At 52.3% G+C, this 21,494-nt stretch overlaps 1 protein-coding gene across 1 annotated transcript; it reads right to left on the bottom strand.

The window, feature by feature from the left end:
• Positions 1-11,415: 11,415 nt before the first annotated feature.
• On the bottom strand, positions 11,416-16,792 carry DLX3 (distal-less homeobox 3). Its single transcript, XM_073326090.2, has 3 exons — positions 16,471-16,792; positions 14,562-14,752; positions 11,416-11,766 (listed from the first exon to the last, which is right to left on the bottom strand). The coding sequence occupies exons 1-3, from the start codon at positions 16,790-16,792 to the stop codon at positions 11,422-11,424; spliced, it is 858 nt and encodes a 285-aa protein (XP_073182191.1). The 3' UTR covers positions 11,416-11,421.
• Between the last annotated feature and the right edge of the window lie 4,702 nt (positions 16,793-21,494).

Genomic DNA, 21,494 nt, shown 5'->3' with positions numbered 1-21,494 from the left:
AACCTATCCATCCGTCTGGAGTATGTTCCAAGGGGTTCGGCCTGAGTGTTCCCCTCCGACTGGAAAAACCCAGGGATGGGGGCAAAACGAGTTGGGGGGACGCTGAAGGTTGCCTTCTGGGGTTCTTGACTCATGTCTCCCCTTCCCCACCCACGGCAGAAGGGTCTGTGGCCACAGTGAAGGGGGCACAGCCTAGAAAGTCTACAGAGTTCAAGGAGTCACAGGTGTATTGGTTTGCAGCTTAATGGATCACAGGGGGCCCATCCATAATGGCCTTCCATCCAGCCCTAGCAGCATGCCTCTCTCCGGGACTGGGGTGTCTGTCTCTGTCTGTCTCTGTCTCGGTGGCGTGAGGAATGACAACTGTGGGCAAGAAGTAGAGGGGAAACCTCGCCTTGTCTCAGTGCCAGGGGATCGCTGCTGTCCATGCAGAGCAGGTGGGGTCTTGGGGGCGTTAGCTCACCTGCCAGAGGTGCAGAGAGCTGAATGGCCATGGCGTTCTGTTAGTTGCCTTGAGAAGATGCACCGGGGTGCTGAGCCAAGTGGGGATCTGAATCTGGGGTGGGTGGGAGGCTGAGTGTTCTGGGATGGTTTCAGACACCTGTCCTCGGCCCATCTGATCTTGCTGGGAGCATGTCTTTGTGGACATTGGTTCCCCATTCATCCCACTACTCTTAGCTGTACCCACTCAGACCTGTGCAATTCCTTTCACGCTGCGAATCTCCCCTGGTTGGGGTGACTTCCATGCTACGAAGCTGTCCTTGGATTTCCCGCATGGGGACCAGAACTCCAAAGGCATTGTTCGCTTCTGTACGTCATCTCACAAACTCTAGGAGCTTTCTTTCATGACGGACTGGACTCAGCGAGCAGCTGGGTCCCCGACAGCCGTAGTAAACAGCTTGTTAGGCTGATTGAGACATTGCAATTAACAAGGAAAACACAGGGGAAGGGCAGGGGATGGGTAGCCCACACACATTGCCCGTGGCAGCATGACACAAGCAGCTGGCTTTGGCGTGATGCAACGGTGCAGGAAATGCACAGTCTCCTAGCAAAGTCACTCCACAGAGGAATGTCATATGGTGTGACACACACAGGGCAACAGCTTCACACATTCTCAGCTCCAAACAAACGGGAGCTTCCCCCATTCCATGGCTTTGGCCAGGAGTCGTCTGCCTCCTGGTAACATAAGTACCTCTGTCAATGATATGTGTATGCAGGTTGGTGAACGTCGAGGAGAGGGGCTCGGTTTCTCCCCTCTCCTTGTATGTGGGCATTGGCCCAACTCTTGTCCAGCCAAGGCTCCATGATGTATTGGAAGCAGAGCGGGGGGAGCCAGAAGACCCAAGTTCTATTCCTGGTTCTGCCACTGAGCTCAGGCAAGTCATTTCCCCTCTGTGCCTCTTTTCCCTCCCTTGGTCTGTCTAGACTATATGCTCTGTGGGGGCAGGGCTGTCTCCTACTATCTGCCTGTGCAGCACCTAGCACCATAGGGCTCTGAGCCAGGATAGAGCAGATCTCGAAGGACTTTACAAGGAGATCACTATCCCCCCTTGTACAGATGGGGAAACTGAGGCAAGGGGCGCGCTGTGACTTGTCCAAAGTCACCCAGCAGAACAGAGAATTGAACTCAGGTCTCCTGAGTCCCAGCCCAGTGCCCTACCCACTAGACCATGCTGCCGACAAGAACAAACAGGCAAGAGAGCAAAGGCTGCCTTTAACGGGTGTGACATGGCGATCTTTATTTCTGAGCTGGGGTCCCCTGAGGCAGCTGGGTAAGCAGCCCAAAAGTCCTGGGCTGCAATAAGCAGGTGGCGATTGCTGATGACGAAGTTCTGGGGTAGTGAATGGGCCACTCTAATCTTGATGGTTGGGGGTGGGGTGAAGCCGGGGACACAGAAAAGCCCCATCTCCTCCCAATACCACGGAGAGTCTGAGCTTTGCCATCTGCGGCCCCCGTGCAACACGGTTAGAACAGGTGGAATCCAGAGTAGGCCCCCATCAGAGGCATTATCTTGTCCCCGGTGCTAGAGATGGTGGGTATCCCGCAGCCTCTCTCTGATGAATAGCTTGGCTCAGATAAGGGGGAAGCCACATGGGGAAGAGGTTTGTCCTGTCTTCTTGCAAGTGTCTCTCTTGGGTTAAGACCGAAATAGCGGGGCTGCAGGCCAGGAGTGAGGGGCATTGGCAGAGCTGGGTGTGGGGACCCAGGGCTGGAATAGCAGGGGGCTGTGGGTTGGGAGTGAGGGGCCCGGGCAGAGCAGTGGTGGGGAGCCCAGGCCTAGAACCGGATCTGCTGTGGATCAGGATTGCAGTGGATCATCAGCTGGTTGGGAAATCTCATGCAGGCCCTTTCTATACAGTCCTGCTTCTAGCTTTGCCGCTTTGCGGGGCTCCTTGCACAATAGCTGATGCTCACCCTGGTGCCCTCGTATCTGCCACAATCCCTGGGATATGCCCAAAGTGCCCTAGGAAGTGGGATGTGCCCCGATGCCCTAGGAAGAGCTGAGAACCCAGCGCTCCCGTTCACCGGAGATGCAGGCTGCGTCCATCCATCCTCCCCTCTCCCGCTTGTGTCAGAGGCAACATGGCCATGCATGGCACCTGGGTTTTTCTCCTCCTCTTCTGTCTTCCGTGTGGGGAGCCCTCAGAGAGCCCTAGACCCCCCTCCTCTCCCGTCGCAGCCCACCTGCAAAGAGGGCTGAACACAGAGCAGGGGAGGGGAAAGGAAAGGAAGAAGCCAGGGGTGAGAGGCTGGAGAGTCCAGATGGAGGCGGCATTGGGTTGTGGGAGCGGATGAATGGGCTCCCACTCCTCTGGCTGAGGGAGGGGATCAGGCCTTGGTGAGCTGGGCCTTGGAGAGGCCAGAGATGAGAGCGGGGCAGGGCTGAGTAGGGGCCGCACTGACAGACCCCGGGGGACCTAGCTGGCTGCGGAGGCGAATGTGAGCTGGAGACGGTGATGGCCATGTAGGCTGAATGGGCTTTCCAACCAATTCAAGGGCTTGTCAGATGACATCGTGTCCACACAGGGATGGGGAGTGGGGAAAGAAAGGGGTGCAGCAGGGCCGAGAAGGGAGGAACCGTCCCAAAGAGCTGCCGGCCCCACCCTCCGGCTTGGGGACTCCAGGATCGCAGCCACCACCCTCTGCGGGACAGGCCCTGTGTCCGTCCTAGGCAGTGGAACCAGTTGGGGAGCTTTTCTCGACACGGGCCTGAGCTGAGCAACCGGCCAGGTTAGCTGGGACTCATTGGTGGCCCAGATCCCCCAGGCCCGATCCCCAGCCCTGGGCTTGGCCAAAGCAGCAGGGAGTTGTGTGCGTGGGGGGGAGCTGTGCATTAAACAAGTGGGCAGGTGGCAGGAGCAGCTTCGAAGCCCTTCCGTTCAGGTTCGTACCCCCCCTGCGCCCGTCCCCGTGGCGTCTGGGCCCGCGGGCTAGGGCAGGAGGAGTGGGCCGCGAAGGGAAGCTGCAGAACCCCGGCTGCTCTGCGGAACTGCCAGCTAAGCAGGTCTGCGGCAGGAGCAGGCCTGCCCTTTCCACACGCAGCCCCTGCACCCAGGGCGGTGGGCTGCGGGGGCTGCGCTTACGACACGGGTTTCACTTCGGGCAACGCTGCTTGGGCTCCCGCCTCGCTCACCCCTCCCTCCCTGCCTCTCGCTCGCTTTTGCTGGCAGCCGGGCCCTCATAAAATGCAGTGTCTCCACTCTGTCTGCCCGCCTGCCAGCACACAGATCCCATTTGCACGCAGCCCTCAAACCGTGCTGCTCCGGCGAACCCAAGAGGCTAGTGTCTCGGCTTAACCCTTTGTAGCCCGGCCCTTCCTGGGCCGGGGCAGGTGCTGGGCCTCTGCAGGAAGGGGACGCGATACAGTTAGGAAGCGTGTTGCTTCTGGCAGTGGAAAGATGGATCTATGCGCGTGCGGCTCTGCCATGAGAGGGCCGGGTGGGTTTTTTTTTTAAGAAGCAGAGACGATGGCGGCGTGCGCGTGTCCCGTGCCATTCTGATTTTCCTACTCCTCCAGCCGGCTTCTTCTCGAGGCCAGACTGGCCTCCGGCCTGGGAAATAGACGTGAGGCAGAAACGACCTCTTAATGTCCCATCAGATCTGCGATCAGCCACCAGCGGGGGCGATTTTGACGGGGGGTGGGGTGGCCCCTTTATGAGGAAGTGGTGAGGCTTATCCCAAATGCTGGGGGAATCCCCTTCTTTATAATTCCAGCACACACCAGGTTACTCAACATAGTCTTCGCCATCATTTTAGCTGGGGAAGCTAGGTGAGGCAGCTGATGGTTCTCATGCGTGCAGATAATCAGAGCATAAGGGAGCCCTGAAATCCAGTGGAGGGGATGCAGGCCACGGACTTGGGCAGACAAGTGCGTGTCAAAGCCGTGCGACTGCGTGCTTCGGCAGATGGAGCCTCACCTATAAAGCCTGCGGCACTGCAGATGTGCTTGTCCGCTCTGCAGGGGTTCCCTTCTGGTTGTGTTTCCAGCTACCTGCAAGCCAGGGTCAGCAACGCGGCGGGAGGAACAGCAATCGTCTCTGGAAGAGACACCCAGCTTGCTGGGGAGAGATGAAGCAGTCCTGGACGGTGCTCTGACTCAGACAGGAGCCCGGCAGATGCAGGTGGCGAGGGGGATGCACCAGGATTTTCAAAAGCACTGAGGATTTTCAGAAATGCCAGCTCCCCATTCCCTTGGCCTAGAAACTAATTAGCCAGGGAGCAGTAATGCAGCTGGGGGGCCAGCAACGCAAACTGTGCAGTTATTCAAGCAAGGCCACACATCAGCCAGGAGGGGGCAAAAGCAGAGGGGTCGGCTCTGTCAGGGCGGGAAGGACGGGCCAAGTGAGCAGCGAAGTGCAAAGGCTGCGAGGCAGTGCGGCCTAGTGGGTCAGGAGGTGGACTGGGAGTCAGGAGTCCTATTTACAGGAGGTGCTTGAGCAAGTCACTCCCCAGCTCTGTCCCCCTGCTTCCCTTCCCGCCCAACCCTAGCGAGCTGGCAAGCTCCCTGCCTCCCAGTACAGCGCCCTGCACGGAGGGGCCCCGATCTCCGTTCGGCTGCTGAAGGATGAATGGGCGGAAGGGAGGAGGTGACTGACTCCCTAAGCCCCACGGTCGCCTGGCTGTCTTTGTGTGTCTCTCGTTCTGTGGGGCGTCTCTCCCCTGCTGTGTCTCTCTTGTTGGTCTTCCCCTTCCTGAGCTGCCCCAGGGCCTGACTCTCTGCCGGGAGCAGCGGCAGGCTGGGGTGAGCGGCACTCAGTCCCATGGGGCAAGGTGCTTGCCCCAGCCATGAGTCATGGCCCCAGCCCTCCTCCAGCTTGGAGGACAAACAGGAGGCCAGGTCCACCTCTAGATGTTATGTAGCTTGTTTGTGTCACGTCAGTCATACTGACGTCAAGCTGCTTTGGCCTGGCGTGGCCTCAAAGGCAGAGGGGCCCGATTCTGCTCACAGGTGCTGGGAAAGCTCCCGCGAGCTTCAGCCGGAGCTGGCCGGGGCCTGAAATGGGCCCATCACTCAGCATTGCCACTAAAGCAACATGCATGGAAATCTGGGGGCAAGGGAGAAATTGACCGGAGAAAGGAGGAGGGTTCAGTCTTCAGTGCAATTTAAAAAAAACCAAAAGAAGCGCTTTTCATACACCACGTATGGATGGCTCCCAGTGCGTGAATCACGTGACAACCCGGCCGCCAGGCACGTTCAGCAGCTTGTTATGGGGATTTCGGAGCTCCCTGGCCTACTGGCTCATAGCTACACCCCTGACAAGTTCATTTAATGTATGCAGTGCACGAGTTCTGATTCTTGCTTGAGATCTGCTGCTTTAAGAGGGAGTCAGAGTACGCCGGGAAACCAGTGGGAGTGAGGTTAGAGGGAGCCAGCATCAAGGATGCCTGCACCATCTGGGCAGATGAGGGGGTTAGAGCAGCACCGAGTCAAAAATCAAGCCCCGCGGTAGGAGGCGCTGTACAAACATGCAACAAAACCTCCAGGTGTTCTTCAGAGAAGTGGAGCCTATTGGTTCAAGGGCTGGACTGGGACTCTGGGGACCTGGGTTCTGTTCCTGGCCGGCTGGGTGGTGTTGCACAAGTGACTTTGCTGCTCTGTGCTTTAGTTTCCCCATCTGCAAAAGGCCTTTGGAAAGTGCTTTGCGAGCCACTGATGAAAAGTACTAGATTATAATGCTAATTATAAAGAGTTTAGTTGTTACAAACACCTTAGAGGGGCAGGGCGACGCATCACTGCTTTCCACTCTGGAAATGGCTCTGGCCACCTCTCGGTGGGGCTCAGCTCTGTGTGGGACTTGTAGCATCTAATTTCAGGCACACCCACCTCGGGAGATGAAACCCTCTTTGATCAGCAGAGCTCCAGCTTCCTGCCCTGCCTGCCAGCAACTCATGCACCAGGCTAATGTCCAGAGCCGCTGGAGGTTTTGCCAGCACACCAGCGTGGCCCTAAAGGGACACATCACGACAGGACTCCAAGCCACAAAGTATGGCCAGTATGTGACACATGGGTTTGGGGGAAGAGAGGCAAGCAAAACAGAATCTCTGCATTGTGGCTGATTTCCCGTCCCCAAGGGAAGCTGGAGCATTAGTCAAACTCAGGCGTAACATTTTAAACAAGGAATATAACTTTTAAAATGTCTTTCTCTAGTTAAAAGATGGCAGTGGAGGGAATAAAAACCCTTCTGATTGGCCAAAATGCCTATACATGTCCTCAAGGCCTCAGGCAAACTCAAGATGTCCAGATCCCACTAACCCCGCTAGTGTCTCATATGGATCAGCACTAGCTTTAATTCCCCGACGCAATTACTCGTATCAGTGCTGCTGGTTGGGAAAGAGAATAAAATAATGAAGCAGTACTGCCAGCCCCAAACATTCAGAAATCATGAGTTAGCCCCCCCCAAATATCATGAGATTTTAAAATGAATGCATGTGGGGGGGAGGTTCCTTTATTTGCCATCTGCTGTGGGAGTCGTCAGGGATCAGGGTTCCCAGTTTTTCTCTGCTGCCATCAGGGCTAGAAACTGTCATTGTTATTTCATGAAAGTCGAGATTGTCCCATCATCACATGAATCCGGCAGCTGGGGCTTTAAGACAAACACTGAACAGCGTGCTAAAAATCACACGATTTGGTAACACACTGCGGAAGGCTCTGGCCTTTCCAGATAGGCTGAGCAAAGCAGCCAGAGCTCCCATTGGCTATCACTGGTGTAAAGGGTGTTCAGTACCTCTGACAATCAGGCCGTAGGTGGCTTGGGGTGGGGACGTGAAAAATGGAGTGCTTCCAAAACCGGAAACTGCTTTGGAATATTTGGGCCTCCACCTCTGCAAATCAGAGATCATCTCTTGCAAAGTGCTTCAGTGTCTTTGGAAGCAAGGTGCAATAGGTACAGTGGCATAATAGGTAAAGCAACAATAAGGACGTGTTATTTACTCCTTTTCATAACACAAGAACTAGGGGCCACCAAATTAAATGAATAGGCAGCAGGTTTAAAACAAACAAAAGGAAGTATTTCTTCACACAACACACAGTCAACCTGTGGAACTCATTGCCAGAGGATGTTGTGAAATCCAAGACTATAACAGGGTTCAAAAAAGAATGAGATAAGTTAATGGAGGATAGGTCCATCAATGGCTATTCGCCAGGATGGTGTCCCTAACCTCTGTGTGCCGGAAGCTGGGAATGGGTGACAGGGGATGGACCACTTGATGATGACCTGTTCTGTTCATTCCCTCTGGGACACCTGGCATTGGCCACTGTTGGAAGACAGGACACTGGGCTAGGTGGACCTTTGGTCTCACTCAGTATGGCCGTTCTTATGTTCTTATGAAGCTTTTTTGTTTGCCTTTTGCTGGGGATCTGTAGCTCAGTGCCACTGACGGCATTATTAAATTGTTGGGTGCCTTTTTGAAAAGCAGCTCTCCTCGCACGATCCCGTCCCAGGCCCGTTACCAACGCTCAGTGGGCTTTACAACCTAAAGCCCTGATTCTGCAAACACTTGCGTGCCTTTAAATCCATGCCAGTTCCCGCGGAGCTCAGTGGGACTTTTGACACGTGTGGCGTTACGCACACATGTAGAGTCCCAGTTGACTGTCCCCCCGCCCCCATTTTACAGATGTGAGGACTGATGCACAGAGAGGTGAAACGCCTTACCCAAGGTCGCAGCGAGTCGATGTCAGAGCTGTGATTCCCAGCCTTCTCCTCTCATCACTAGAGACACAGCTCCCTCCTTACCAGCCATAGATATTATCTACAGCTTCCTTCAGTGTGGCAGGATTCCAGCCGGAGGCACAGCTGCTGTTGAGGCTTCTACTGTCTCTCCTGGCTGGAATTCGCTGAGAAGAAAATACAGGGAGAACCGAGCAATTCTGAGCACACGAGAACGTAGCTGCCTTTTGCAGATTTGTTGTTTAATGCAATCTGCTTGGATTACTTTACACGCACTCCCACACCCCCGAAAAATGGGTTGAGAGAAACTTACCGTCTCCAAAGAGTTTCTGCCGGGACACAATGGGTCAAACTTTCAAAAGACCTCAGGGCCACATTTTCAAGGGCTCCTCACCCACCGCTGAAGCCAGACCTTTAGAAGGGCTCAGCTCCCATTGGGGCTCTTATACGTCCATTTGCCAAAGAGTCCAGCACGTTGGGGTACTGAGAGCATGGGAAAGCCACAGGTGCTGGAATCGTTTGAAACTCCTGGCCAGCATGATCAGCAGAAGTTACCAAATCACCCTGAGTTTATTTAACAACCAATTGACCCTTCCCTTGGCCAGAGGAGGCCGTGAGCTCCTAAGGGAAGAAGGAACTGAATTCAGGTTGGCTTAGAACAATGTATGCAAGTAGTTCACCAAGGAAACACCCATCTCTGGCCTGGGGAGAGTGGGTTCTGGGCCTGATCCTTCACTGGTTTGTATCTGGTGCAGTCATATACACCTGTGTGAAGTGGGAGCTTGGATAACACAAGTTGCAAGGCCAGGGAGTATCAGGTTCTTGGTCTCCAGGCCAAATGGTGCGGGTCCATCAACCTGCTCTCAGTTTGTCTACATATGATTATTCAATCCTGGCTTTCACTCCCTATTACCAATGAGTGCTCAGATCTGCCTGCAGAGAGGTCCCATGGGGACAGAGGGAGAGAGAGAGAGAGAGAGAGAGTGTGTATGTGTGTGGCGGGGGGGGCATGTTTTCAATGACCATTCACTCCTGAACACTTCCCCACTCTTGCTGACTTTGACTGACTGCATCTGTGCCCTGAAGAGGTCACCTTCTCCAGGAGAGGGGCAGAGGGGGGAAATCAGCTTTTGTTCATTTAGGAGTTGCTCCAACTTTGTTAAAGGCCCCGATCCGGCATACATGTTTCATTTTAAACACAGGAGAAGCTCATTAAAGTCAATCGGGGACCAGGCACATGCGTAAAGTTAAGCACTTACTTATGTGTTTGGAGGATCAGGGCCAAATTCAATAGATTTACAGAGTTTTAAAAGCCAGAAGGGGACCATTAAATCGTCTGGTCTGATCTCCTGTGTAACATGGGCCGAAGATGTTTACTCAGTTCCTCCTGTATTGAGCTTAATAACTGGTGATAGACTTTCAGCAGCACGTGGATTGGACTCCCGACCTCATCTTCTTCCAAACCAAATTATATTACGGATCCCCTAAGGAGGGTATTATCCAAACCTACACTTCACAGCTCTGAGAACTCTTTCTAGAGGCCAGAACTTTATTTTTTTCAATCTCCTTTTCACAGAGATTAAAAAACCAAATTGGACCATCTTAAATTCAAAGTATTTTTATTAACATGATATATACAGTTTTGTCCACTAACAAAGCAGAAAGGCCGTTGGAACAAAGCCCTGACTTTAGAGGGAGCTCTCTTCTCCCCCCACCCCAACGAAAACTCTTGTTTTGGTCAACTTTATACAAATGAACCTTCTGTACATGTTCTTTTCCCCTCATCTGCCCTTATTTATACAAGGCAACATAAATAGGAACACACGAGAACGCTTCTTAAAACGGCAGCTTTTAAAAAAAAATACAATTATTTTTTTTAAAAATATCCGAGATTTTTTTTCCCCCCTTTTTTGGTTGTTGTTTTGTCAAAAAAATAGACATTCTACTTTGACAGGAGCTTAACTGACGTGCGGAGAAAACTTAAACCATTAACAGGCTCATTTCCCTGTTCAAAATAACTTAAATCGTTCCTGAAACACTTTAAATAATTTTTTGCATTTTTTTAAAACAACCCCTCTATGTATTTTCTGAGACTCCTAACAGAAGGTCAGATTCTCAACTGGCGTAAATCTGCATTGATCTCAATGGAAGTCACACTGATTTACGCCAGTAGGGAATCTGGCCCGGAAGGGCAAACTTCTCTAATCTTGCAGTAACTCTGGATTTACACTGGTGTTACTGAGATCAGAATCTGGCCCTCATCCAGTACGGAGATTTTGGCACTCCAGTTTGCACCAGCCAAAATTCTTCTCTGTAAATCTGGAGTAACATTGGTTTAGAGCAAGATTTACACTGGTGTAAATGAGATCAGAATTTAGCCCTTCCCCACGGCTGGGCTTTTGGTCCTCTCTAACCATGGTCCCTTCAATAATGTTATTAAATGTTTCTATAGTGTCCAGTTCTGTACAATAGACATATCTAAAAATTGACTTTATTTATTTAGAATATATAGAATTTTTTTTAAAAGACTACAAACTGTGGTACCTCTTATTGCATTTTTCTTTTTAGCTTAAATGGTGCTTTCATCTCCAGTCTGACCCTTGCAAGGGTGGATGAGAGGGAAGACGCAGAGACAATTACTTTCCCTCCTCTATCATCTGGGCGTGATGAAAAATCCTACCCTGATGTGGATGAAGCCAAATGGTTTTTTGAAGTCCCGCCAGCTGAGATGTTCTTCCAGAGTCCTCAAGGAGACACCCCACAAACAGCTCACCCGGGAAGGTAAAAAAACCAGTCGTGCTGTTTTCGAACGCTTGGAGACGTGCGGTGTCTCTTGGCCTCTGTCCAGATGAGAGGTGAGTCTCTGGCACAGATCTCCAGGTGGAAGAATCTTCCCATTCACTGTGCCTGGTGGTGGTGGGTGGGATGGTGTTGCAGGGGGGCCGGGGACCCCGTAGAAAGTAGGGGTGGGGTGAAAAGGAATTGGCAATTCTGAATCTTTTCCAAAAAATAAAAATCCAAAACCTCTTCCCCAACCCTGCCCCACCCTTGCCTGCCCGCCACCACTCCTGCCTGGCTTGTGGATCGTCCTCTGATCGTTTTAACCCTTTGCAGCTCTGCGGGTCCTGAGACGGCCTGGGATGTTTGCGTGTGTCTGCCTTTGTCCTGGAAACAAACCCACGTTTTAAAAAGGGTCTGGCCGCGACGGTGACAATTTCCTCTCTTGCTCCCCTGGTCCAAGGAGGCTGGAGGTTAGTACACGGCCCCCGGATTGGGAGGCGGCCCGGGGGGTGTATGATGCATGGTGTTAGTGGGCAAAGCTTGATGCGGTAAGTGAGGTCCACTGAGGTTCTGGTGATGGTACCAGGGGTTGTGCTGCTCCTCCATGTAGCTTGGGGAAGAGCTGTAGGGGAGCTGCTGGGGGAGCTGGTTCCTGCTGGAGGGGTTGCTGTGAGAGTTACTGTCCCAGAGGGCAGGAGAAGGCGGAGAATTGCAGGCCATGGAGTCGCTGTTATTGGGGCTGTGTTCCAAGGGTACTTCCCCGTTTTTGTAGAGCTTCTTGAACTTGGATCTCCGGTTCTGGAACCAGATTTTCACCTAGAGAAGGAAGGAAGGGAGGGAAGTGTGACTTTCTGGGTCCCTTTTACGTACATGGTCAATACACCACCGAAGGGAGGCAGAGGGGACGGGGGACAAATGGAGTGGCGCGTGAACAGAAATGTCACAGCGTGGGCAGATTTGCTTCTCTGTTTAGCCTAAGGTGCAGGGAGGGGTTTGTCCCCAAAACAGGTTGTTGCTTTGACAGCTAATGACGAGTTCCTTTGGACATTTATAAGTGGCCCTGTTGCTACAAAAGTCACCAGGCCGGGCAGGACAGTGATGAAACCGGGACTAGGGCAAACCTGATGGGGTTCATTTCAAATACTTGAGCGGGTTCCTGTTCCACTTAACGAGCCGCCGGGGAGAGGAGGAGACAAAGAGAGAAATTGAAGGGTGGTGAGGAAGAAGGCGGGTGAGACGGGAAAGGCAGATGTATCCAATGTGACAGGGAGAACCAGGAAGGAGAAGATAGAACAGCCAACAAAGAGCCAAAGGAGCATAGAGTCAGTGTTGCCAAATTTCACAATATCTGATGTTTCCGTAAAGCCCCAGCTCCTCGCATCCTGTGATTAGGTGAGCACCTCCGCTCTCATTTAAAAAGAAAGTTTCTAGCCCTCAAGACGGCAGAGAAAAGCCTGACAACATGACCTGACTGTTCACGACAGGCTCAGACCCCCCCAAAATAATGCTTATGAGAAAACTCATGAGTTTTAAGAGGATCTTGTGATTTTGGGGGGAGGCCTGGCTCGTGGTTTCTGAACACTGGGGGTTAGCACGACTGTAGCATTTATGCTGTACAGGGAGTATCCACGCCTTATGCCATACATGGGGCATGCAGCTTCAATTTAAGGGGATCTTTCATGCATGATACACACCCCTTAGAAAAGCACAGAAATCATAAATCCACCCTGCTAACCCAAGGGAATAAACTAGAGTGCAAACCCAAGCTAGTATTTTAGCGTCCCTGAAAAGCACCGCTTTCCAAGTCCAGCTCCCGTCAGGGGCTCGTGTGTGCCTCGTTAAAGCTTTTCTGGAGTTTCCTTTGTTTCCAGAGACAAAAAGCAGCTTGCAGTGCAGAATCCCCAACCACATTAAAATAAACAAACCGACAACAACAACAAAAAACCCCTAACAAATCAAACCCCTTTTAAAGAAGGGAATCAAAAAGAAACAGCTCCCTATCATGTCGCAATCACTCAGAGGGTGTAAGGCCCTTATGGCACAGAACATCTGCTCTTGGGCTAACAGCCCACGGAAACACGCTGACCTGGAACTTTATTTAGATCTGGGCAATTAAAAGTGAGCCTGTTGTCACCATCTATGACCAGCCCTGCATTCCTAACTCCAGCGATGCTCCTGTTGACATCCGCAGAAGCCCGGCCTGTAAGGAACAGCAGAAGCAGATTGCCCCTTGTTATGGGTGGGGCTGGATGTGACCCTCCTCAGAGTTTGGAGGTGTTCCAATTTTCGGGTGAGGGATGAGGGGGATTCACTCATCTCCGATCTGGAGGTGGGAGGAAGCTGTTCAGACTCCTTTCTATTAATCTTTCCCTTTACAAAGAGCAGCCACTCGTGGTCACAACGCCCCCCCCCCCCCCCGCCCACAGATACTGTAGCAGTCTAATGTGATGGTGAAGTAAGGATAGAGGGGTTGGGTATAATCTCTTTTGGATTCCACTATTTCAGGCTTAAACGTTCTATCAATGGAACTGAGGACCCTAAATACCTTTGAGGTTCTGGGCCTAATGTATTAAAAGACTCTTTAAAAAAAAAAAAAACCCTCACCTGCAAGAGCTTGAGCATATTCACAAGTGCAACACGCACACAAAGAAATGAGTTCTGGAACCCCTGACTCCAGGGTCTACACTAGATTACCCCTAACTAAAACCTCACTTACCCAAGTGGTGTTAGCATCCACAGATATGGTCCTACCCATTCCAGCCCAAGGGCTGCTCTGGTATAAATTAATGGTTGAATTCTGAAGAGACGTTAAAAAAAAAAAAAGAAAAAAAAAATCCAGACAGGACCCAAAGATCCGTCACTGCCCAAAGAGAGGAAGGGATTCTTCTTCCTGGTTTTCTAGACCAGTGGTTCTCAACCTGTCGCCCGCAGATGTCTAGGGGGTCCACGACAGGTTGTCGCTATGAGCCCTGGGGGGTCCTCCGACTACGTCTAAGATTTCCAAAGTGGGGCCGCACCTCCGCTTGAAATTTTGTAGGGGTCCGCAAACGAAAGAAGGTTGAGAACCACTGAGCTAGACTCTTCGGCCCACTTCGCCAAACTGTGCCGGGAATCCAGTGAGTCGACGAGAAGGGGAAGGAACGCCGAATTGAAATTGGTTCTCTGCACTTGATCCGAATCAGTGAGCTATAGATTGGGCCCTGAACCTTTAAGCACTGATCATCTTTGGGGAGGGGGAAAAATCTCCCCCATCGGGGGGGAAAACAAAGCCAATCCATTTTCATTTATCTGGGCCCGACTGGGATGGCTGGGGTAAGTCAGGAATCAATGCATTGACACAGGTGAGCGCAAAGAGGGTTGGGCCTCTCTTCGCCCACATGGTTGAGCACAGCGGTAGGAAATGTATCCAAATACCTAGAGAAAACCCACCTTTTTGTTCCCACTGTCTCAGAAAGCCGGCTCCTCCACAATGGGTCCCTGTCTGATTGCGTAAGTGCTTTAATCTAAGCCCACTAAACCCAAGGGCTGTACAGAGTTGGCAACAAGTGCACTCTCTCTTGCTCCCCCCCACGCAGAGGGGAAAAGTTTTTTTTAATTCTTTTTGAAGTTACCTGTGTCTGAGTCAGCCCCAACTGAGCAGCCAGCTCGGCTCTCTCAGGCAGAGCCAGGTACTGAGCCTTTTGGAACCTCCTCTGCAGAGCCGCCAGCTGGTAGCTGGAGTAAATGGTTCTGGGCTTTCGGATCTTTTTGGGTTTCCCGTTGACCATCCTCACCTCCGGTTCTGGTTCTTCCTTCACCGAGACTGGAAGTGAAAAGGGAACATGTCGGAATCTCAGCAGCTGACTTGCCCCCACCCAGAATATTGTAAAAAACAACCCCAGTCTTTGGAGGTGGTTTCCGACCCTTATCCCTGCTGGGAAGAGACAAGGAGGGTGGGGTGGGATTTAAGGGTGACCAGCTGTCCCAATTTTATAAGGACAGTTCCGATTTTGGGGATTTTTTTCTTATATAGGCTCCTATTACCCCCATCCCCTGTCCCGATTTTTCATCTTTGCTGTTTGGTCACCCTAGATTTAAGCCTCCGTCTAGAAAACCTCACCTCCCAGATGCAGAACCTCAAGGCTGTGGCATGAGAAGTGACCCAGGAACCTGAACTGTATGTATGGCGAGTGAGAACAATTGTAGAGGAGTTAAGGGCTGATTACTTGGAGAAATCGCTGTACAGACTCCAGGTAAAAGCTTTCAGAAGCACAGCAAGAAAGGAGTATTTGGGGAGTTGTTCTTTAGCACACAAGGTCTTTCATTTCTCGCCCTCCCCCTTTGTGGTTTTTTCTGTCTCTCTCTTTGGTGGGTTTTTCTCTTCCTTTCTCTCTCCCTCTCTCTTCTTTTGGTACATTCTGTCTTGCCTTTTCCCTCTCCTGTCCCTGGCCATCTCTTCCTGTGGCTCCATTTCACTAGCTCCCCAAACTCCCAGCTCACCCCAGCCTGCCTGTTTCTCTGCCCAGGGGCTCCCCACCTGGTTCTGATCTGCTGGAAACCAACTGGTTCTCAGAGTTGGCCCCTCTCTTCCTCTCCCAGCCCATGGGGTGGGTTGTGACAAGCCTGTCTCTAAAGCAGCCTCAGGTCCCAGCTGCTTGGATGTTTCCCAAGCTTTATTTTTGAGGGGTGGGGGTAGAATTGTTCAGTAAGTGGAAATCAGGGCAGGATCGATTTCTCCCTTTCCCCACGTCCCTTTCTTTTAGGGCAGCAGACTCTAGGCTTCTCTGATCTTCCTACTTTCCTATCATCCCCCAGCACCTCAGACTCGCTTTAAAAACCACAAGATTATTCACAAATAAAACACTTTCCCACCCATATTCCCCTCCCCCAGAGCTGCTACCTAACCATCATCTTCCTGTCCAGTCATGGCATGGGTCATTCTCTCTACCCCAGCAGCCTGGGCTGGAAAGAGAGACAACCTATCCCCCCCGCACTCCCCCCCCCCCAATGGTTCTCCTTTTCCATCAACTAACCTGAGTTGTCCTGAAGTTTCTTAAGATTTCAGGGGCAAAGGTGAGTGGGAGATAGCTGTGGGGGGTGGAGATTGGGAAGGGTAAATAGCCACCCTGACTGGTGGCACAGAAAATAAAGGTCAGGAATTTGCCAGAGACAAAAGGAGGGAGAGTGTGTGGGTGGCTGGGAAAAGTAATCTTTTAAATCGGAGCCGGAGTTCAGAAAGTTGTGCGTCCGAACCTGGATCTAGCAAACAAGCCCCCCACCTTCAGCAACTCCCTCCCTCTCACCACCCCACTTTTGTGTGATTCAAGAGGCAGTCTCCTGTGTGTGTGTGTGTGTGTGATATTGACAACTCTCCTCTCATTCGAATACACAGGCGGAGGGGCGGCGGGGGGGGGGGGGGGGAAGGAAGAGCTGTTGCTGACTCCAAGAAGTGACTCCTTTCCATACCACCCCCCCATCTCCAGACACCCACCCACCCCACCCCCATGCCCCTGGATCACTAGGGTCGGGGGGGCTCCTTACCTGCTTCCTGGGCCGGCAGCTGCTGCTCCCTGAAATGCCCATACTGTCTGTAGGAGGGGCTGTAGGGGTACTCAGCCTTGGTGGGGTAAGTCCCAGCCCCCGCGAGCCCGTTGAGGCCAAACTGGTGGCGGTAGGAGTAGTGGTTGAGGGGCTGGCTGTAGGGCTGGCTGGGGTAATAGTCGTGCTGGCTGTGGGGGGCGCTGTAGTAGCCCAGGTCAGTGACCGAGGACTCGGGCAAGGTGGGGGAATCCTTGGAGCAGCTCAGGGAGCTGGAGAGGTCGGTCAGGATGCTGGTGATCTTCTTATCAAAGGAGCCACTCATGGTGCGGCAGGAGGCAGGGGCAGGTGGGATCCGCTCCCTTCCCCGGGCCAGAGCCGCTGGACAGGCACCAGATCCGCCGCGGCGCGCGCGCGCGGGTCTCTGTCGCTCCCCGAAGGGGTCAGGCGAGCATTCCTCCTGCAGGCCAGCCGCTGAGAGCTTGGCTGCTGCGAGGCGACGAAGCAAAACTCCCCAGCCCAGCCAGCCTGCTGCAAGCCTTTAATTAGGGTGCAGGGCAGGGTGGATGCTGCGCGCCGATTGGCTCCAGACATATTGCCTGGGAGGCAAAACTGACTCTTTTTTTTTTTTTCTTCTTCTTTTCTTTTTGCAACAACAAAGAGTGGGTGAAAAAAAAAAAAAATCCAAGCTCCCAGCCGCCCTGTCGGCCGAACCCCTGCAGGGAGGCAGGGGGCAGCTGCTGGGCCACAGCTCCAGATCTGGGGCTAGAGGGGGAGAGTGTCTATAGGGGTATAAGTGCCTGGGGGTCCAGAGGGATATATGGAGATGGGTGTGTGTGTGGCGGGGGGGGGGGGGTGTCCTTTGGGTGTCCCGAAGAGCATGTGTGTGCGGATCTGGGGGGGTGTTTTTCGAGGAGAGGTTTTTGTGGCTAGGGCTCCGGGTAGGTCTGTGGGGGGCGGGGGAGTATGTCTAAAGCCATCTGGGTAGGTCTGTGGGGGTCTGTCTGTGTAGGACTCTGGGGAGCGTCTAGAGAGGTCTGTGGGATGTACATATGTCTATAGGGGGTCTGTGTAGATGGGGGGGTGTCTGCAGGGGTCTGTGTAATTCTGTGGGAGCGTAGACTGTAGGGGTTTGTCTAGATCTGAGTATGTCTATAGGGGTCTGTAGGTCAGTGGGGGGTGTCTATAGGGGTCTGTGGGGCGTCTGCGTAGGTCTGTAGGGGTCTGTGTAGGTCTGTGGGGTGTCTGCATAGGTCAATGGGGGTCTCTGTAGATCTGTGGGGGGTATGTCTATAGGGGTCTGTGGGAGTGTCTGTAGGGGTCTGTGTAGGTCTGTGGGAGGTGAGTATATCTATAGGGGTCTGTGAGGGTGTCTGTAGGGGTCTGTGTAGGTCTGTGGGGTGTTTGCGTAGGTCAATGGGGTCTGTGTAGGTCTATAGGGGTCTGTGGGGGTGTCTGTAGGGGTCTGTGTAGGTCTGTGAGGGGTGAATATGTCTATAGGGGTCTGCGGGGGTGTCTGTAGGACTATGTCTAGGTCTGGCGGGTGTTTTGGGGGAGGGTGTGTGCTGGGGTGGGTGAGGGTAACCACCTCCATGGGATGCCAGTAGTTAAAGCTCTGGGAGGCTTTGTCCCTACCCTCTAACCCCCCCCTCCCGCCCCCCAAATGTGCCCAAGTTTCCAACAGCAGCAGCCCAGGCAGGTGGCCCCTTGCCAGCCTGGCCACTGCACTTCTGGGCCCCGCTGTGGGTTTGCCCCTCACTCCTGTTTGTTCCTCTCAGGAGAACATCTGCTCCTGGAGTCCTTTCACCCAGGCCGGCCTGGCCCTGCTGCAAGCCCTGCAGCATCCTTCAAGGGCAAAGCTCCTTGTCCTGCCGCTCCCAGTACTGGGGATCCTTTGGTCTCTCCCCACCACCAATCTGGCACCTGAACTTTCATTTTCCCCTCCAAAATCAGATAAACTAAAGCTAGTGGGCTTCACTACGGTCTTCCTTATGCCCTGCTTTGAATGGGCCATACTCCTCCTATAATGCCCTGGCTTGCTAAGGGCATGTTCGTTTTGCAGTCGGAACTCTTGGGGAAATCCTTGCATCCCCCCGTCTCTTAAAAAGGGGAGGGGGCATAATGAATGTGTTTCTCTGTTAATTCATGTCCTTGTTTCGTCATGTGGACTCTGAATGGCCCCGGGGGGAGGCCGGTTCGGACACTCACTCGTGGTCCATTTTATTTCTCTTTCCAGAGAGATCTCCCCGTTTTTTTTTTCCTCTTTAAAGTCCTTCTCTCTATTCCCATCCGATCACACGCAGACCTTCAGTCTCTACCTGTTTCAGAGCAGCAGCCGTGTTAGTCTGTATTCGCAAAAAGAACAGGAGGACGTGTGGCACCTTAGAGACTAACCCATTTATTTGAGCCGAAGCTTTCGTGGGCTACAGCTCCCTGCATCGGATGCATCCTGTCTTTCCCTTCCCTAAAACTCTCCCTAAAACTCTCCTGGTGAGGATTGGCCCTGCAAGATACAGGATGCACAGTGCAATTCCGCCACCTGCTGGGCACTCGGGGGCACTGCCGAACCTGTGTTCTCAACAGGTCGCACCCACCTGGGAAGGAGGGAGGCACAGTGTCCCCCTCCATTCAAAACCCACCCACGTTTTGTCCTGGCTTTTTACAAACAGGCTCCAGGCGAGGAGCACAACCAGGAAACGGCAGAGGAAGAATCTAGCAGGGACGTAGGATTTTTGTTCTCTCTCATCACAAAATCAATAGGTACCACCCCCGTTTCAGGTATTGAATAAACGGAGAGATGGGAATAAATAAGAGCTTCAAATGATCACGGAAACCGGGGCTTGGCGTATTTAGCTGATCCAAGGGAAAGTTAAGAGGTGATGTGACTGAGGTCTATAGCGGGGGGAGGGGGTCCTCAACCTTTCTCTTTCTGACCCTCCCACTGCCCCCAACGTGCTGTAAAAATTCCACGGCCACACCTGGCACTAGGGGGTAGCACGCAGGGCAGTTGCCCAGGGCCCCACGCCACAGGGGGCCCCACGAAGCCACATTACTCAGGCTTCAGCCGCGGTTGGTGGGGCTCAGGCTTTGCCTTTCTGCCCCAGTGAGTCTAAGGCCGGCCCCTCTCTGGTTGGCAGACCCCCTGAAACCTGCTCCTGGCCCTGTGGGGGGGGCCCAGACCCCCTTGTTGAGAACCACTGGTCTACAGCTAACTCCCCAGGGAAGAGATTACAGAGAATAGCAGAAAAAGCCACAAGGAGAGCCTATGGCTGGAAGGTGAAGCTAGACAAATTCCAACTAGAAATAAAGTGCATGTTTTTAACGGCGTAATTAACCACTGGAACAACTTGTCTAGGGACATGGGGGATTCTCCATCTTTAAAGAAAGCCAGGAGCTCTTTCTAAACAATATGGAGGCTTGGCAGAATTCAGGTTTTGTTTTTTTATAGCTTTGACGGCTGATTCCAATGGTTATTTTTAAGCCTTTTTTTATTTTGATCTAGTTACATTTTCACAGCTGTGAGAAATTATGGGGTTTAAGCATTTTTCTGGCCAATTTAAATGTTCACAGTCGCCGGTAATTACCAAAGGTGGAGGGGGTCAGACAATGGCGGGGGTGAGGGGAACAATAATTATTGTAGCAGAGATTCAGAAAGTTAAAGCTTTGTAACCATTAAAACAGCATCAAAATATACAAAGTAAATATCCTGTAATCCCTAATAACTTCTTAGGAAGCATTTTGCTTACTTTGCCTGTCTGTACTTTTAAATGATTATTGATGGGGAAAAAATTCATCAGTTTGTGTGCGTGTACAGTGACTTTTACGGATACAAATCGAATCCCTCCAAGCCTAGCGATATGCTATAGGTCAAATGGAAGTTAGGGACTTGATGCAGGAATTACCGGGTGAGATTCTCTGGCTTGTTATGCAGAAGGTGAGACTATACAATGGGCCCATCGATAAATACATCTAGTTGGGATCAGAAGCACTTTCCCCTACTTTGTATTCCAGTTTTTACTCTCTGTATGGCAGTAACACCCCGGAGCCCGAGTCATGGCCCAGGTGCTCCCTGCGCTTGGTGCTGTACAAATGCAGAACAAAGACATGGTCCCTGCTGCAGAGCGCGAACGATCTAAGTATAAGACAAGAGACAACAGGTGGATACAAACAGATGGGGGAGTACAAGGGAAACACATTTCAAAAAGTCAGACATTCTCATAGGAGAGCAGGAATTCTGTTTTCTGGCCCAGGGGCTGTCATGATGTGCGTGGCCAGTAGTTACAAGACTGCGGCATGTGTAGTCACCTGTGTGCACAGCAAAAAAACACCCGGCATGTTACATCTTTTGACTAGCAAGGCAGTAAAAAAAAGTCCAGCCAGGCCAGTTAAAAACTGGCCAGGTGGCAACCGTATATGTAACTGTGACTACCTAGAGATGCCATGGGGCAGCTCATTGTAATGCCAGATGCCAGCCTGGCGGGACTAATGCACAATCTATTCAAAGGGATCCATCCTCAGAACAATGGGTCTGCTACAGGGAATGGTCAGTGCAGGGAACTGGACTTCCCAGTTTGGTCTGGGGTTGGGGGAGGGGAGTAGGGTGGGGAGTAGGGACCCACCCCCCCAGCTAAACCACCTGACTGGGGTTCTGAAGCTGACCAATGATGTCACATGACAGAGGGGACTGAAACTTTATTTAAGGGCCCCTTCTGCTTCACTGCCTCTCAAGGGCCAACCATCAGCCAATGATAGAAGCAGGACTGGCTTCCCACCTGACACTTGGCCAGAACTCCTCAGCAGAAGGGGTGAGTAGTTTCTCCCTCAGGGGGCAGAGCACATGGGGCCTTTGATGTTTTACCTAAAGATGTGTAACTCCTGTGTACGCTCTGAGAGGCAAAGTGCCTGTGGTTTTAGGAACCTGGTGTTCCTTACCTGGCCTGCTATGTGGTCACCAAAGGGTGAAGTTATTAACCAGAGCAGGGACGCTGGGAGGATCATGCAGAAGTGACTAGGGGGCCTTGGGAGGT

This window comes from Lepidochelys kempii, chromosome 27, assembly GCF_965140285.1.
Source record: "Lepidochelys kempii isolate rLepKem1 chromosome 27, rLepKem1.hap1, whole genome shotgun sequence".
Classification (NCBI taxonomy): Eukaryota; Metazoa; Chordata; order Testudines; family Cheloniidae; genus Lepidochelys; species Lepidochelys kempii.
Note: the sequence above shows the minus strand (reverse complement) of the source record. Positions and strands in the feature narration are given on the sequence as shown.

Bases quoted from the DNA above. Each gene is read 5' to 3' on its own strand.
- DLX3 (XM_073326090.2), bottom strand. From the start codon at position 16,792: ATGAGTGGCTCCTTTGATAAGAAGATCACCAGCATCCTGACCGACCTC. The intron at 14,753-16,470 runs GTAAGGAGCCCC...TTTCACTTCCAG, and splicing joins GCTGCCGGCCCAGGAAGCAG to TCTCGGTGAAGGAAGAACCA. The intron at 11,767-14,561 runs GTAACTTCAAAA...TTCCTTCTCTAG, and splicing joins TGGGGCTGACTCAGACACAG to GTGAAAATCTGGTTCCAGAA.